The 18,029-nt window shown below is 64.7% G+C and overlaps 1 protein-coding gene across 1 annotated transcript in view; it reads left to right on the top strand.

Moving 5' to 3' along the window:
* Positions 1 to 3,279: 3,279 nt before the first annotated feature.
* Positions 3,280 to 18,029, top strand: part of LRP1 (LDL receptor related protein 1) — a gene marked incomplete at its 5' end in the record, with an annotated part of 91,305 nt that continues 76,555 nt past the window's right edge. The window contains one exon of the mRNA XM_082011773.1: positions 3,280 to 3,352. Within this exon, the coding sequence (XP_081867899.1) occupies positions 3,280 to 3,352 (73 nt within the window). The remainder of the gene's footprint in view (positions 3,353 to 18,029) is intronic.

Raw genomic sequence — 18,029 nt, forward strand, 5'->3', positions numbered from 1 at the left:
GCTCCGGGGCCCGGGCGGCCCCAGCCGCGCCCGCCCCACGCCCGTGCCGTGGCACTTTGCTGAGGAGCGGGAGCCAGGCACCCCGGAGCTCGCGGAGCCGGGCCAGTGGTCCGGTCTGCGCCTGTCCCCCCCAGTTTGAGCCCCTGTCCCCGTCCGGGGGCTTGAGCCTGCAGCCGGTGCCGGGCTGTGCCCCCTCTGCCTGCGCTCGCCAGTGCCGACCCGGGGAGAGGGGTGCACATTGCTTTAGGGGGGGCTTTCTGGCGGGGGGAGGTGTCGCTGCACGGTGTGTACCCAGGCGGGGGAACCCAGGCGGGGGCCGGAGGGGCCCGCTGCCCGGCCCGCTGTGCTCCTGGGGTTGCTCTGACACCCCTCGCCGGAGCCGGGGGCGCCGCACCGGGCAGGGCCACGCCGGAGCCGCCAGGGGGCGCTGCCGCACCGCCGATGGCACCAGGGCGGGGGACGCGGGGGACCGGCCCGCCGGGTTGGGACGACGGGGCCGGTCCTGCGGCAGGGCCGCCGACGGAGCCCCGGCGTCCGGTGCCCCGGGAGTCGGGTCCCCGTGTTCCCTCCATCGCTCCTCACGCCGCGGCGTCTGTGAACCCTCCGTGCTTGTGGCCGTTACGAACCTCAGACGCGTCCGAGGTCGCGGGCGGCCCCCACGGCCAAGGCGTCTCCCCCTCGCTTGTGCCTGACCCGGTGTCCGCTGGTCTCCCTTCGCACCGGCGTCTCCCGGGAGGCCGGACTCCCGCCGTGGTGTGGGGCAGATCCAGCGCCAGGCAGCCCTGTCGTGCCATGGGGCACGGTTCGGGGCTGATCAGCATCCCCCGGGGAGCGCAGCCCCTCTGGGTCCGGGGGCTGGGAAGGGGCTTCCTTCCTGCTCAGTCCCCCCCAGATCCCGGTTCAGGGCAGCATCCAGGTGACTCCATCATAGACGTCCCTCCATCAGTTGCTCTGGCTGCGGGGGCCCAGGACCACAGTGGAACGAGGTTTGGCAGCAAGTTTGCCCGGAAGGGGCTTTGCAGTGGGACCCTCAATGATTGACCGGTGCCGGGGAGGGGTGGTCTCAGGGCACCCGGTGTTGGCAACCCCTCCCCAGCTGCCCGTGTCTGCAGCGAGATCCCTGCAAGGCTACGGAGGTGTGAGGGGCGGCAATAGCCTTCATCCTGCCAGCTTTGGGGGGCTATGGGGTGCACTGCTGTGGGCACAGCAGAGCCTGGCAGCACTCGCAGGGCAGGGGATACGTGGGGAGGAGGCTATGTGTGGGGAGGGGGCTGTGCGGAGCCTCCCGGGCGGGTGCTGGCTGGGGGCCACACGTGGGAGGAATCCTGGCGAATGTGCAGCCACAGCCACCCCAGACATCTCCGCTCCGCAGGGCTTGCGCAACCTCCAGGGCCTCTGGCGCAGTGGTGGGGGCCACAGAGCAGCCCTTTGGACACACCCCACGCTCCCCGGGGCACCCCCTGCCTGCGCCCTGCTGCACGGGCAGCTTCCCTAGAACATCTGGACCTTCCAAACATCTGGCACAGCAGCAGCCTGAACCACATCCCCCTGCCCTGGCCGTCCGCCTCTACACTGCTTCCACCCCACATGCTTCTGCCAGCATTGCTGCCTCACCAGGGTGGGGTGGTGGCAGGCATGACATCATTGTTTTAACAGGTGACGTCACTCGGGGGGGTTGCAGGCAGCTGTCTGATGGCGGGTGCCTGCACCACTCCCTATGACCCCCCCTCTGCATGCAGCCTTAGCCCCTTGCAGGCAGCAGTGTGGCAAGATGCTGTGGCGGCTGAATGATGTCACAGCTCCAGCTCTGATGTCAGGGCTCTGGGTCTGAGATCAGAGCCACAGCTGTAGTGCCAGGAGAGTGATGAGGGGCTCTCCTGGGGTGGTGGAAGGAAGCCCGCCCCGCAGGGACCCACAGCTGGAGAAGGGACAGGGTGGTCTGGGGCAGGCCATCAGCCAGCTCGACCCTGGGGAGGGGTCCAGGCTGCCAGACCCCCCCCTGGCCAGCAGTCCCCTGCAGTTTTGGTTGTGTCTGGGGCCCTGGAGCCAGCTGGATCCCTGAGGCCCTTTAAAATGTTGCAATTATTGGCAGTGTGGCCCCAGCCCCGACTAGCCAGAAACGCAGATTATGGTGACAGAGACTCATTACCAAACATCTGAGGCAGGATGAGACATTCCCTGCAGAGAAAAGTATGTTTTGGTGAGATGAGAGAACTGAGGCTGGTTTTTGGGGATGGAGCCCGGCTGGCAGGCCTCCGCTGAAACCCTGCAGTGGGCTCGTGGGGCAGAGCTGGGCGCCTCCGGCCTGTGGCCGAGTGCCAGTGGCGAGTGTGGGCAACCAGGTCTGCCTCAGTTGGGAGCTGAAGTTGGGCAAGTGAAACGCTGTGGCTGGCCCCGCTGACAACGGGACCCCGCTGACAGCTGGTCTGCTCCCCTGTCCCCCCGGTCTCGAGCTCTGCTCCCTCCCGCAGGGACGTCCGGGGGATGGCGAGGGTCCCGCTGCTCTGGTGGGCCCCTTCCTGTGCAGAAGGCCCCCCGGGCGCTGCCCGGGCGTTCGTCCCGGGGGTCGGTCCTGCTCCCCACGGGGTCTCTGGGGAGCTGCCGGGTGCAGGCGAAGTGGGGCTGCTGGCTCGGCCCCGGCGCCCGCGAGCGCCGGCCGGTGCCCGGCTCTCCCTCCCGGAAGCCGTTTACGCTCCGTCCTGCGTTCGATCTCCAGCGGCGACTCTGCGCTGGCAGCGGGGAGCAGGGCCGCCGCCGGCAGCCCCGAGCTCGTGAGGGCACCGCCGGCAGGGACGGGCAGGGACCTGGAGGGGCATCGCCGGGGTCCGGGCAGCGCGCGTGGGCGCGGGACGCGCGGTGCTGCTGGCAGACCCTGCTCATACCCTTCCCCGGGTCCGGCCGGGGGGCGCGGACCCGGCACCGCACCGCAGGCGCATGCGCGCCGCGCGGCCGCCGCGTAGGACCCCCCGCGCGCGCGCGCCCCCCCTCCCCGAGCGCGCAGCGGCGGCTCGAGCCCGGTGACGTCAGGCGGGCGGCGGCGCGCTCTCCATCCATCCCTCCGCGGCGGCGGCGGCGGCGCGCGCAGCCCCCCCGCCCCCGCCCCGCCGCCCCCGGCGCCGCCGCCCAGCCCGGAGGGTCCGCCCGCCCCGCCCCGCCCCGCCCCTCCCGTCCCGTCCTTCTCCCGCCGCGCCCCCTCCCTCCGCGGATGTCGGTGCGCGGGCCCGGGACGCGCCGCCCCGCGGGCAGCACGGCGTGAGAAGCCGCCGCCGAGCCGCCGGCATGGGGCCGCTGCTGCCCCTCGCCGGGTGCCTGCTGGCCCTGCTGGCCGCGCCCGCCGCCAGCGCTCTCGAAGGTGAGTCCGGGGGCGGCCGGGACCGGTCCCCCCTGCGGAGAGGGGGAGCGGAGCGGGCGGTGGGGGCACCCGGCGGGGGGAGCGCCGCAGTTGCGCGGCCCCGCGGCCGCTGTCTGGGGCGCGGGGCCGGCAGCAGTCGGGCTCCGGCGGGGCCGCAGCGCTCGGCCGGGCCGGGGAGGGGGCGGGAGGCGCCGCGCGTCCCCCGCCGCGGGGGGCAGCGCCGCCGTGACAAAGCAGAGCGGGCGCAGCTCGGCCCCGCCGCGCCGCAGGGGGGGACGGGGGGCACCGGGAGCGGGCTCGGGCGGCGCGTCCTTCCCCGCCGGCCGCCCTTCCCCGTGCCTCTCCGCCGCGCCGCAATGGGAGGATGCGTGTGTCCGTGTGTCCCCCCCGCGGCTGCCCCCCCCCCCCCCCGCAGCCGCGGGTGGCCGCTCGCGCTCTCCCTCCCTATTTTTCCCTCTTTGCCAGTTCCTGGTGACTTTCAGCCCGCCCGCCATCCCGCTTTCCTCTGGAATCCAAAGCTGTCCCCGCAGCCAGGCAGGAAAGTTGTAACGCGACGCCGCTGCGGGAGCCCGCGCCGGGGGTCCCTGGGCCGCGGTCCCCCTGCGACACCCGGCCTCGCCCTGCGCTCCCGCTCTTGCATAACCGGGGCTATGTCTCCTGGAGCCGTGATGGCCCTGCTGCAGAGTTTGGCCGCGGCTCGTCTGGTGTCACTGGGAAAATGTTTACCCAGCAATGGGGCTGGCTGTCCATCCGTCTGTCTGTCCAGCCTCCCCGGCCAGCCGCTTTTTTCCAAGCTGCGCACGTCTCGTTCCCTGCTCTTATTGATCTATTCAGTAAATACTTTAGCGAGCTCGTCAGCTCAATGGCTGGGCTTTTGAATGTACAAGGGGCCGCTCTTGGCAGCGTGAGTGCGTTTAGGAGCTGGCAGCTGAACGAGCCGGGATCCAGCGGTGGAGTTCCTTGCAGCGCCTGAATGCGTGGGGCAGGAGACTGGTTTTCCCTGTAAAAGCAGAGAGATGGGCTCTGAGTTGGCGCTCTCAGCTTTCCTCTTGTGGATTCCCTCTGCCCAGCTGGGAACGGCCTGGCAAAGGCGAGAGGCTGGAGTGATTGATCATCGAGGGTTTTTTGGGAAGGTTTTTCTATCCCCTTTCTTCGCCCACCTTGGCGTGACCCAGGCAAAGCTGCTGCCATTTGGTGTCGTGGCAGCGGCAGCGCCTGACCCGTTACCAGGTCAAAGGGATGGAGGAGGAGGTTCGGGCAAGCGCCAGATCCCTGCTCCAGATTAGTGTCTGGGGCTGCAGGAGGCTGGAGCCTGTGGTTTCCATCCCTCAGCCCCTCCTCGCCTCGCTGCGGGTCCAGGCGCTTAATTAGCATCCCTTGGAGGGAGGTGGCAGGAGCAGAGCAGCTCGTGGCACCCTGCAGCCACCCCTGCTCAGCTGACATCCGCGCGGTCGTTAGCGCAGGGTTGATTGACCCGCTGGCACTGACGAGGTGGGCTCAGCAGTGCAGGTGACGGCTAACAGCTGAGCCCGCTGGGGTCGCCTGCTCCTGCCCCACTCCTGGGGACCCCAGGTCTCGGAGGCATCGTCCCTGCTCGATGGTGGCTCGGAGCAGCCGGCAGATCCAGAAGTTTGTGGGGGCGGGAGGGACTGGCATCAGTCATTGCATAAGCTGCGTTGCCTTTGGAAACGAGGCTGCAGAACGATGATGTGCTGGAGGGAAGTTCCTCCATCCTGTTCTCCGCCCCGTGAGCTGGAGTGGGGCAAAAGCCGCCGCAGAGACGCCTCGTCCTTCCAGCGGCACTCTCCCCTCCCGAGGGGGCTCCCCTTGGGGGTCATGTTGGGGGTGAGGTGCCGTTCCAGCCCAGGGAGCCTTGGGCAGTCCAGCAGGCCACAGGGTCCTCGTGAGAGCTGGGGAGGAAGCTGTGCGAGTCTGTGGGTGGGAGGATGCAGAGGGGGCTCTCGAAGCCCCCCTGCTCTGGCAGGCATGCGCCTGGGAAGCAGAAGGTGGCACCTGAGCTGGTGCCTTGGCCCCAGCGGTCCTGGCCAGGCTCTGGTTTCAGGGGCGAGCTTGGTGTTGTCAGGCTCTGGGGGGAACCGTGGCAGAGCCGATGCTGCCTGGGTGCCCCTGGGAGTGGGGTGCTGGATCCCTGTCCTTGTCCAGAGACCCACCTCCCCACACGTCTTGTCTCGATTTGCACCCCCAAACCAGTGCCCCGGTTTGCAGCTTTGGAAGCTGTTCATTTGTTCCTGGCTTTAGCTGCAGGAGAAGGGGGAGGCAAAGTCCGTCCCGGGGCGGGGGAAACTCTTCCAGGGGGACAAAGGGCACTGGTGCATGGCTCCTGTCTGCCCAAGCTCCTCTGCCACTTGCCGGGGCTTTGTGGAGCTTCCCCGGGTCCCGCTGCCTCGGTGGGCAAAGTTGGGCAACTTTTGAGAGAGGAGTGAGGGCAGGCAGGGATTGCCCTGCTTCTCTTTTGGAAATACCTGTGGTTAAGCGTGGCTGGGGTGTTTCGGTGCAGCGCTTCCCTCTCGCCGCCTTGGTGGTCTGGCGCGTCTCGTACACGCGAGGGGAGCGCCATGTGCCTCTGTACGCACGTGTCTGTGCGCACGCTGTTTCCCTGGGCATGCGTGGACATGCCTGGAGCTGCGCTGGGTTCAGTGGAGGTGAAGAAGGAGAGTTTGGGGGCTGCTGAGAGGAGAAGGCAGGGGCTGTCGGAGGAGCTGCCACAGGCATCGTGACTGCCCACGGGGACTGTCTGGGGGCTCCTCCGTCAATGGCGGGGAGGGGAGGGTGCTTGGCATTCCCGTGTGGAGTGTCCTGGCAAGATCCTCCGCTCTGCAGAGCCTGGGGTTCCTGGGAGCCCTGTGGGGCTCTGCCCCTGCACGGGAGGTGCTGTGCCATGACGTGCCCTGGTGCCGCTGCGGTGTCTGGAGGAGAAGGCTGTGCTCCAGCCCTCGTCCCGTGTGCTCCCTGTCCAGTGACATGCGCTGCCGTCAAGAGATGGGGCAGTGGTGGAGCATCCCCGAGCAAAGCCTGACAGCGCTGCCTGTTCTGGGGTGAAGCAGAGGCATTGCCTTATCACTGCTCCCAAAGCTGTTCGAGGCGCTGTGGGTGGTGCAGAGGTGGGAGCCGCTATGGCGTCCCTCTTGTCTTTGGTGTCCCGGCCCCAGTACTTGCCCCTCATCATCTCTTCGTGCTGGTTCCATGTGCTCTGCGGCAGCCTGTGAACTGGGAAGGAGCAAGGCCTGCTCAAGCTCTCCAGCTGGTGATACTTCTCCTCCGGCGTTGAGTACCAGACGGGCTGATGGGGAGCAAAAGTGCCCTAGTCCTCCTTGTTCCTCAAAGGCCCTGGCCCCTGGAGCCTCCAGTTCTGGAGGAGCTGACTCCACTTTGGTGTTCATTGGTTCCTCTTTGCCCGTGCTTGATCCGTGGCTACCTGGATCATTCCTGTCTCCCTGCAGAAACAGCAGGATCAGAGCAGAAAAGCAGAGAGAAGTTAAGGGAAAAGCTGCGTGAAACAGCTGCTACGTGGGGGTCCCGGGAAAAACGGCCCTCAAGCCCACTGGTGGGGGACAGGGTGGTGACACGAGCAGCTGCAAGGCACGAGGGTTGGCCCCAAAACCCATCCTTCTGCTGTCTGGGATGAGGGTGTTTGGGGAAGAACCATGGGCAGGTTGAGCTCAGCCCCTCTCCTTCCCGCTCTGGGAGGGCATGGGGGGGGACCCGGCTGCCGCTCGAGGGCTGCGGTAGCGTCCTGGTTATCTCCTGGTGTTCGCTGCAGTTGTGGAGGATGATTGAGGATGGGGCAGGGTGAGGGCGAGGAACCCTTTGGGCAGGAACCGGGAGCATCGTTACCGTTCATAGAGGTGGCTGGGTGGGGACGTTGGGCGCGCGGGGGTCTGCGGAGCAGCGCTCGCGTGTGCTCTGGGCTGCCTGGTTCCGCGCTTCTGCCAGCAGGTTCTCGAGCAGCTTGTCCCTGTGCGGCGGCAGCGCGAGCAGCCGGTGGCAGAGAGGCGGGAGCTGCGCTCGCTGTCAGGTGGATCGTGCTGTCGAGGTCTCGCCACCATCTCGCGAGCGCTCGGAAGCGCTGCGGGGAGCAGGGCTGGCCGCGTGCTGCTGCTGCCCCTGCTCCAGATGCCCTCCCGCGGGAACGGGTGCCCACGGCCGGGGGTTTTGCTGCCCCATGTGGCACCAGCGTCCCGGGAGGCCGGAGGAGCTGAGCCCACCCGTGGCGCTCTGGGATTTTGGCTGTGCCTTTGGGGTGACTTCCTGTGCTCCCCGCCTGCAGCCCTTTAGCAGGTGCTCGGGCCCCGAGGAGCCCCTCCAAAACGATGCAGGGAGCACGTGCCACTGCAAGTGCCCTTTGCCCTGGGAAGGGGGTGCACAGGGGTGTTTGCCGAAACGGCGGGACAGCCGGGGGCGGTGCGGTCCGGGCTGGGCCCTTGGGAGCTGTCGAGCGCCCAGGGTGGGACAGGCTGCGCTGCGGTCCTGCCGAGTCAGCACGATGAGCGCGGTGGTAACCAGCAGGCGAGAACGCGGCTTTGTCATGGGGCAGGAGGTTCCTCTTCCAGGCGTTGAAATGATTTCAGTTCCCAGATCCACGTTGAGCGTTGCGCCGACGCTGCAGATGAAATCCTTGCTCTGTGCCCGAGACTCCCTGGCTGACCCACAGTCCTGCTCGCAGCGCCTCGGCCAAGCGCAAAGTCCTTCTGCTCCCAGCTCGTCTCGGCAAGTTGGGGGGCTGAAATGCCCGGATGGATCCAGCAGTCCCAGGATTGGGAAATGGGCTCCTTAAGGGATGGTGCCGGCTCTTGGTCGCGGCAGCGCGCGGCTGACTCAGCCAGCGAGCCGTGGATGCGTCTGCCCGTTTCCTTCCTGTGGTCCCCGCTTCGCCAGGCAGACAAGACTCTCCTTGTGCTTGGACTGAATTTTATCTCTGTCGCCTCCCGGAGAGCGCATCTGGCCGCGTTCCCGTGGCCGTCCCTCTCTGTGTGGGACGCTCAGCCTCCAGCCGGGAGCCGCGGGCTGGGGTCCCTCCGGCGGGCTGGGGTCCCTCCGGCGGCCCGTCCCCCTCTGCTGTCGCTGTGGGTGCGCTGCTCCCCAGGGTCCCACTGGGTCCTCTGTGCGAAGCAGCCCCTGCTCCCCAGGCGGGGGTGGGGGGTGCGTTTCTGCACGCCGTTTGCATCGCGGCCGTGCGGACGAGCGCTGGCAGGGGCCACCGAGCGCTGGCAGGGGCCACCGAGCCCTGTTCTGCTCTGGGGAGCAGCCGGCGCCGTTGGCGCTGGACCGAGCGCTGTGCGTGCGGGGGGGTGGCCCCATCTCGGGGGGTGCGGGGCACGCCTGCCGCACCCTGCGCGGGACCCCGGGGTGGTCAGTGGTGCCTGGGCTGGACGTGATGCGTGCTGGGGCCTCGACGAGCGTCTGGGGAGGTTTTGCGTCCGGCGCCGTCTTCCGCTGGCTCTCCCAAACACGCGTTGGCTCCGTCCACGCTGCAGCTTGTTGTCGAGGGGATGCATTTTCCTCTCCTTTGCGTTTTGCAAGCCGGTGCAAGACCAACCGGAGCTATTTACAGACCAGGTTTTGCTGTTGACTTAACTTTTCAGTCACTTCCATTTAATGTACCTTGGCAGGCTGACCTGCCAGCAGCAAGCAGCAGCAAATATTTTCAGCATTTTCTAATTCGGCTTAAACTTCTTGTTTTCTTCACTCTGTGGCTCTTATTTTAAGAAGGAAAAGTACTGGGTGGGCCATGAGGCTGCTTTGCTGGATGTTACTCTGTTGTGCGAGGTTGCTTTCCCCAACGCCGTTTCTGGGACTAAATATAGACTCACAATGTCCTTTCTTAGCCAGGGGAACAGAGAAGACTAGAGCTGCCATCACGCAGATGCTTTGCAGGATCAGAGATGGTCCCAGCACCGCTTGAAGCGGAGGGCTTGTGGGGTTGGCAACGGAAATGTTGGATGATGACCTTGCTCGGCGCTTCTCCGGTGGGACCGTGCTCAAGGTGCATGAGAGGAGGGATGGGAAGAGGAGCCTCGGCTCTGGGGAGTGTCAGCTTGCAGGGGAGGTGAGAGCAGGTCTGCAACGTCCAAAACGCGTGGACTGAGGCATCGGTGGGAATTGCGGATGCCTGGGAGGGAGTCTAATTGAGTTGGAAGTTGCACCTTCAATTGAGTGGACTAATTAGCCTCTTGCAAGATGCCATTTCTCCAAATGAGAGTGTGGTAAGGATGGGCGGGCATTGACGGTCGCATCCTGGTGTGCAAGCTGGTGACGGGCAGGTGAAGGGCGAGGTGAACCACGAGCGTGTGGTTCGCTTGGTAAATAACGAGGGCCGCTGGCGCGGGGGGGCGAGGGCAGTAACTGCTGCTTTTAGACTTGCTGCTGGACTCGGGGCTCTGGTGTCCGTCCCTTGGCGACCGAACCGGGGGGGAGGATTTCAGGTGGGGGGACAGAGGCTTTCCGAGCCGTCACGCTGCTGCTGCCCTGCCCTGGCCTTGCTGGGGGTGGCTGGGTTTTGTTTGCCGTGGGCTGCCAAGCAAATTGTTATTTTAATCTGCCTGGAGCTCAGAAACGCATCAGTCTAGCCCATTTACTTAGTATGGTGCAGCCCTTTGTTTGCAGGCGCCGTTGCAGCGTTGAGCGCAGGGACCAAGTGCTCGCTGGGTCCCAGCTTCACACAGCGGTTCATTGTAGCCGATGAACAGTCGAACGTGTCTGCCGCTCGTGCCGCTGGCGAGATGGGCTGCGCCTGGGTGCCGCCGTGTCAGGCGCTTTGGGGCCGAGTCCCTCCTGGTGACCCCTCCTTTCCCGCACCCCAGGGGGCAGAGCCCCCTCGATGCTGCGGCGGCACGTGCCGGCGCCCTGCGGACGTGCCCGGCGATTCTCTGTTCGTGCTGCGCTCAGGATTTGAGTATTGTGGCCGAAAGGATTGTGTGGGGACGCAAACACTTGTTCGGTGAGAGCGATGCTGTGGCACCGGGGAGCGGCGGTGTGCTCCCTGCCGGTCCTCCCCTCTCCGCCCCGCAGGCGCCAGACCGGCGGACGGTGGGGCTGTCTCCGCGTGCTCCCCATGGAGCAGCCTCGTCTGGGGACCACCGCATTGCCTGTCCCCAGCTGCTGGGGTTGGTACCTCTTGGCTGTACCTGGCTCGGTTTGCGGCTGGGAGAGCGGCTCCAGCTGATGCGTGACGCTTGAGGGCAGCTCCGACCCGGAGGGCGGCGGGATCCTGAAGCGCGCAGCTCTCGTGGACACCCCGTACTGCCTCAGGCGTGTGTGCCGGCTCGGTGCCGGCCGCCATCCTTCCGGGCAGCCGGCACAAGAGGGGAGCTGGGAGAGGGAGAGGGCTGTGAAGGGTTTCCTCCCGGCGCCACGGGTGTCGTGGTGCCTTTTTATTGTTTGGAAAAGGAAGCACTTGGGTTTAATACTTCCCGCGGCGGCCGCCGTCCCAGCGCTCTGGGCGGATGCTGCGGGGCACCGGGGCGGATGCCACGTGGAGGGTCGGGCTGTGCCTGCACCTCTGCCCCGGGGCCAGCCCCTGCCTTTGCCCCTGAGCGGGGACCTGTGATTCCCCGGTTGTTTCCACGGAGGGAAATTTCCTCCCCTGGTCCTGAAAACAACAGCAGAAATGTCTGTGGGCCCCTGACCTCGTCCGTGCCGTGGGACACGTCCCCCGCCTGCTCCCAGGGGCTGCTCCTGGCAGGGCCAATGGCCCCGACCCGGCTCGGCATCCCCGGGTTGGTGCCCGCACCACGGCCCCGCTTCCCGTGCAGCCCCCAGCCGCCGCTGGTCCTTCCAGATGGGCGCTCAGTGCCTCCTCTCGCAGCCTGGAGCGTGTTTTCCCTGTGCCAGAGCAGGTTTGGAGCCTAGCACTGTGCTTACTCACCAACTTGGTCTTCTCCTCCGCAGCTGCTCCGATGCCATCGTCCCTCAAAACCCGCCCAGCCCTGCGCTGTTTTGCCTGAGTAAAATCTTAAGGCTGCTTTTTCTGCCACTTGCAGAAGGTAAAACCAGGCAAACGAGCATCCCTGACCTGCAGGAACCACCTTGGAGCATCCAGGCTGCCGCGGGGGAGTGGTTCCTTGCCGGCGTGGCCAAGCCGCGCTGGTGGAGATGCCAAGGGGTAGGGTAGCGTCTGGGACGCAGCATCAGAGCAGCCGTAACCATACTGGATTCCTCTTTAATCATTTTTACCATTTATAAACAGATGGTACGTTTCACCATGCCAGGGATTTTTTTCTCTTTACCTCTTAAAATACAGCTGAGTGGGTGTCTGGGCGTGCAGCGCTGCTGTGCAGACCTGCCCGTGTCCCTTGTCCCAGCGCACGTGGGGACGCAGCAGGGCCCTTCTGCGACTTGCACAACTGATCCGAGCAGCCGCCACGACAAGCCCGGGCACCGCGTGCTGGCCCCGCGTGCGGCTTTAGGGTTCGCTCTGTTGTGGTCGGATCCCCCTCCTCTGGTTCGGAGCTTGCCGTTCGGGTGGTGGCTGTGGCTCGTCGGCGCTGCCGGGCTCTGCAGAGCTCTTGGCACGGGGGCTTGGTCGCCCACCCGCCACCGGCGTCCGGCGCTGGAGCTGAGGGGTGGCAGTGCTGGGCCAGCGCGGTGGCCAGGGGAGCGGAGCAGGGACGAGCTCCAGCGCGGACCCCCTGGAGCTGCGCGGCTGCGCAGCCGCCCGAGGGTGCGGAGATGCTGCCGGCTGCAGCTCTGCGAAGCCGCTGCAGGATGTGGCTTCCTGGGGCGTGCTGTGAAGGAAACCCCGAACCTCCCCGTCCCGCGCCGCCACCTTGCCCGCAAGCACGCGCTTGCCGCGGCAGCTGCCGCGTGGCCTGTGCCTGGAAGGCGCCAGCGCAGGTGTGTCGTCTGCCGGCGGGAGGGCTCTTCCCCACCCCGGCTGGGACGCAGCGCTGTGCTGGGGCTGCGGCGGGGCGGGTTTGCTTTTGGGGACCAGGGTGGGAGCAGGGGATGACCAAAAGCCCCGTGCGGGCAGGGGGCTCTGGCAGCAGCGGCGAGGGGCCGCGGTGCTGCCGGGGGTTTTCTCCTGGGGAGCCCTTGAAGCAGCGGGAGACCACGTTGTGCGACGGGCAGCTCTGCGGCTCCGTGACCTGGTCCTGCCAGAGCTGGGAGACGCTTCCACAGTACCTGGGTCCGCAGAGGACCTCAGGAGGGGACCTGGTGGCTGGAGGTGGAGCTGGGTCTCCAGCTCCTTGTCCCTCTCTTACTGCTTCCCGGCCTCCGGGAGCCCCCCGTCTCTCCTGGGGGCAGGACGGGCAAGCGAGCGGGAGACGTCTCGCTGCCTTGGCTGGGGTGGGACTCCCCCGTGTGCGCCCTGGTTGGGACTCACAGGGGTGGCCACCCCAAGGCGCCCGGTGGGTCTCTATGCCCACGGTCCCCGCGAGTGAGGGCTGGCCGGGTCGTCCCTGGCATGGGGGCTGCATTCACACGGGCAGGTGGACCAGAATCCAGAGCAGCTCCCCATGTGGACGCACTGCTCGGGAATAAAAGTCCCTTTATGCTGGAATAATTAGTGTACTCGGAGCACGCTAATTATTCTGGGATAAAAGTGACTTTTATTCCGGCAGAGTGTCCTCTCAAAGGGCCCTTTCTGCCTGCTCCAGGGGCACAATAGCTGCTCTGCTCCGTTTCCCCATCTCAGACGAAGTCCTTATTTGCAAAGCCAGCGAAATTGAGTTGACTAATGAATTAAGGCCAATGGTTTTGGCCCGGCTCCAGTGCTTTGAAAGCCTTGGCGAGCCCATGCCCGTCCCGGGCAGGAGGAAGCGCAGCACCCTCCTGCCCTCGCAAAGCCCCCGGGGGCCCTGTTCAGCCCCGGGCTCTGCTGCTGAGCTCTGGCAGTGTCCAGCCCCCTGCTCCAGCTGTCCAGATGAAATGCCTATTAATCTATAATGTGCAATTGCTTTATTGCACAATGCAGGCAGGTCTCTGGAGGAAGCGTTATCAGCTTTAGCCACGAGCCATAAATAACTGCCTCCAGTGCAGAACACTGTATTCTGTTTGGGTTCCCAACTGCAGAGGGTATAAACATCCCACTTCTTAGTGCTAGAATAAATAAAGGGAATAAAATGTCCTCAGCAGGTAGAGGAGGCGGGGGCCTTCACACCGGCCCCCCTGGCTGGTGGGGCCTCCTGCCTGCAGCTGCTGCCCCCTCCCCATCCCTTGTCTGGGGAGGGAGAAGGGCCAGCCTTGGCAGAGGGTGGGGGGTGAGTGGGGCATCCCCCCGGCAGAGGCGGCTGCTGGTCGGGGATGGCTGCAGCCCATCCAACTGCACTGGGAGGACTTAAGCCCTTTTCTCTTGGCTGCAAATGCTTTTTTCTTTTTTTTTCCTTTTCATTTAAATTGCAGATAAACTGCAAAAGGAGAAAAATGAAAAAAGCATGATTCTTGCTTGAAACACCCTCCACAGCATGGCTGGAGCCTGCCCCTTCTGCCCCTCCCCACCACATTTTGTATGATCAAGGTCTCTTCCCCCCCCAGTTCTGAAAATGCTGTGGATTCGTTTCATCTGGTTCTATCTCCTGCCATTTTTCAGCTCATTCTTCTGCAGACCTCTCTGTGGGGCTGGAAGCAGGGGAGGGATCACGCTCCAGCACAGATCTCCCAGTTTCTGAATCTGGTTTAAAATGCAAATTTATTTTTATTTTTTTTATAAATGCATTTCATGTGAAGGCGGCAGAGCTGCCAGGGAGCAGGAGGGGAAGGGGCTGGGTGGGCGGGGGGAGCGCATTCCTCCCAGCGCGTCCAGATTTCCTGATGCGTGTTCGCATTTAAATCGTCCCCCCCGATCCGTTTGAAGTCAGGTGACCGCGGTGCTGTCGCAGATGGACGCGGCCCTTGGGAGCCACAATATGATTTTACTCCCCTTCCCCCTCCCCACCGGGGACGGATGCTCTCGGGCAGCCTGCATCTGCTGGAGGGTCCTCCCGCAGGGGCACGTTCTCCCATCCATCGTCCTTCTTCCCTCGGTCTTCCCTCCCCTCTCCTTTGTCTGAGCGGGACGCAGCGACGCGGGTCCTGCCGCCGGTGAAATCCCGTCCTGGCGCACGTGGCGGAGGCGTCGGGGGGCTGCGCTGGGCGGGCAGACCCTGGGGCTCTGCCAGGGCTTCCCCCTTGCGCCCTCGGGTTGCGTCAGCTCTCCCTGCCCCGGCCACAGGGGCTCTGCTCCGGAGGGAGCCGGGCTGGTCCCCGGAGCAGAGGGGGACGTCGGGGTCCCGGGCTCCCCCGCCCTGACATACCCCCGGTGGATGTGGTGCAGGGACCCGGTTGTTCCCCATCTTCGCCCTGGTGTCCCCCGTGCCCGTGGGGGGGGGGTGGGCGTCCCTTCCCGTGCGGAGCATCCGGGCGGGCGATGGGAGGGCGCGCAGAGCGCGGCCGCGTGCAGCTGGCGCGAGAAGGGGCTGCCTGCGCACGCAGTGGCCGCTCCGGACGGCTGGGTCGAGGGCCAGGCTGTCCCCAGCGGGGCCACAGGCTCCTCGCCCAGCGCCTAAGCGCTCGCTGCGGCCGCGGGGGGGGCTGCCTGCGAGTCTGGCAGCTCGTGGGCAGCAGATGGAACCCGTCCTGCCTGTCCCTCCTGGCGGCGGGGTCTGACGTGTGGGGTGACGGTCCTGAGCGTGCCCCAGGATGGGGCTGCCGGTAGATGGGATGGGAGCTTCCAGCTGCTTCCCGAGGGCTTCCCCCCGCCGGGTCGGGGGAGACAAGCAGAAGCCGGAGGTGAAACACCAGGGAAGGTGCCGGCACGCTGCGGGGTGCGCCGGATCAGCGCCCGAAGCGATGGCTGGGGGTTCTGCGGGCGCTTCGCTTTTGTTGGACTTTTGTTGTTGTTTTCAGCTTTCCTCCTCGGTGTTTCTAAAAATCGTGCGAGCCACAGCAACCCGCTCAGGAGCCCGTCTGACCACCCTCGTCCGAGGGGCACGCGCTTTGCTAGCCAGAGCCTGCCCTACGGATGGCGTTTTGCTGCCATTCAGCCGTCTTTCTGGCAAAGCAGAGGCGGGCTTTTCTGCTCGAAATTGTCTTTTTTTTTTTTAAAAGAGGGTTAATGCCTCGTGATTTAGATGCAATAGGCAGACTTGGAAGGAAAAGGGGAAAAAAATGTATTTTAAAGTCAATATTTACTTAGCAATTGGATGGGCCCCTCCCCCCCAGCCCAGCCGCGCATACCTGCGGCTTCTCCGGCGGGAATGGCCGGGAGCGCACAGCAACGTCATTCATGGAAGCGGCGGCTGGCTTGGAGCAGCGGATCTGGTTTGAATCTTCCCGTTCGAGGGGGCCAGATGGAAGAATTGCAAAAATGCATTTGAACTGTTTAGAGATCTTGTATTTAAATGCAAAACAAACAAATAAGCCTTCCTTTCCCCTTCCCTTTGAAAAAATGTGCCTACAAACTTTAGGTTTTGTTATTTTAAATGTCTCTATTACCCCGTCTAGCGCTTCGGAGCCAAAGGACCCAGCAAATTTACATTAGTTGTCAGCTTGCAAATTCTGCACAAACTTCGGCACAGTGCTGTGCCCCTGCAGGGATTTGGGGCTTCTGCATCAGCACCGCGGCTTCTGTATCAAGCCCCAGGCCCTGGACTAAGGGAGCACGAAAGAGCCGAGGGATGCGCGTGCACCCGTGCTTTATCCTTTCCTGGTGTCGGTCCCATAGCTGCAGAGAAGCTCTGGGAAATCTGAAGAGTCCTGAAAGCACAGAAAAGGAACAAGTCACATTATTTCTGAAATTTAAGGACAAAGGATGGATGATGTGGGGGAGAAAATGAAAGTAGAAGGTGACTCTGATTTTTTGTGTTTGGACTGTGTACCAGCACTTCAGGGGGGTCCCGCCGGGGATGTGGGCTCAGCTGTTATTTGGGATAGTGGCCTTGGAGAAGAGTCGGCAGGGAGGGATGGTGAAGAGGAGGGATGGTCGGGACGAAGACATGATGTTCAGCTGGCTGATGGGACAGGCTATCCCTTCAGAAGGGCAATCAGCCAAAAGTGGCCAAAATTGGTGAAAACGGTGACTGGGAGCAGAGCAGATCGTAGCAGTGGCTTCCCCTGCGCCTTGGCGTGCGTTAAGCCTTCTTGGCGTGCATTGGCACACCCTGACGCGGCAGGGCTGGAGCTTGGTGGGTGCTGCTTTCGCGCGCTGGGACTTCGCTGTCCCCCCTGCTCCAGGGTCCAGCGGCTTCCTGCCTGGCTTTCGCCCTCCAGAACCGCCTGCCAGGTTTCTGTTTCGCCGAGGCGAAGCGCGCTCGCGCGGCGTTGGGCGCTGGGAGCGTCCCGCCCGGCGCACCGCGCACGTTGCTCTGGCTGGCCCGGGGCCGTGGGGCGCCTGGTCCGGGCTCTGCAGACCACCGGCGCCCTGCGGCCCCTCGGAACTGGCTGCTGCGTCCGCTCTGGCTGACGTCGGGCGAGCTGCCGCTCGCTGCCGGCGCTGAGCCTGCGTGCCGGGCGGGTTTGCAGGCTCCGCGCGCCCCGGCGCAGGGCAAGCCCGGCTCTGTTTGCGCGGCACAGGAGGTGTGCGCTTTGGCAGGCTTCTCGCCGCGCGAGGTGGGGTGTGTGAGTGCGGCGGGGAGGGGGCAGCTGGGGATGGAGACCTGGGAGGAATGCGGAGTGGATTTATTTTTCTCCCTCTCGAGCTTTCTTCCCCCCCGAACATCTGTTTTGCAAATCACGCTCATTCCAGTCCGTATTTATGGCCGGCGCTGTTTCCTTTGCAAAGTAGCGGCCGGCCACCTCCTCCCGAGGAGGGGAGGAGGAGTTGGGCTGAAGAGGAAAGTACGGCCTGCTCAGGGAAGGAGTTCTTTAATGCTTTTGTGGTTTGCTTCCAGTCTATCTAGGTTTTTATGCCATGCTCATGTGTGCACTGAAGGTAGTTTGGCTTCTGCTCAAGGTGGAGCCCTCCCGCTCCCCAGGCTCCCAGACTAGTCCCTTTTAATGGAAGCATCAGTTTCTCGCTTTGGGCAAAAGCGAAATGTGTTCTGTTGTGTTTCTTTACCAGCCCTTTTCCCCAACCTGCCGCTCTCTAACGCGGAGCCTCTGGCTGCCCGTGTCCCTGGGACGGCGGGAGGTGCAGCCGGGCTCCCGGTCCCCGTCCCGCCTGGGAAGGCCCCGCTGCTGCTCCGCGCCCCCACCGGGGCGTCTGCTCCCACCCCGTACCGCAGAAGAAGGATCCCCTTTCTTGCACCCAAATAACCATTTTTTTGGCCATTTCTGTAGTACGGCTTTTTCCCCTCCGTCCCCTTTGAATTACTTTTAAGCAGGGATCTCTGCTCCGACTGCCAAGGAGGGACGTGTTCTCCGCCGTCGGCTCCCGCAGCTGGCCCGGCCGCGCTCTGAGCTGGCCTTTGTGCGCTGCATGAAGGCGCCTTTATTCTCCCACCCGGAGCCGGAGCTCTGCTCTCCGCTGCCGTTGCCGCTTCTGCTGGTGCAGCCGGCTGGCTCTCAGGAAGAAATTTGGCTCCGTGTGAAGGATGCATTAACAGGCACCTTCTCTGGTTGTCCACCTGGCACCGAGGCAGCTCGACACTGACTCTGGGGCCATTCAACTCTCTGGGAACATGCTGTGCGGGGACAGAAAGCGCGTGGGGCTGCCGAGGAGCCTGGAGCACTGGCTGCCGAGAGGGGACGCGATCTCCTTCCCTCTGCCACAATGGTGGCCATCGTGCGCAAACCGCTCGAG

Source organism: Phaethon aethereus (assembly GCF_964289735.1).
Source record: "Phaethon aethereus genome assembly, chromosome: 29".
Taxonomy (NCBI): domain Eukaryota; kingdom Metazoa; phylum Chordata; class Aves; order Phaethontiformes; family Phaethontidae; genus Phaethon; species Phaethon aethereus.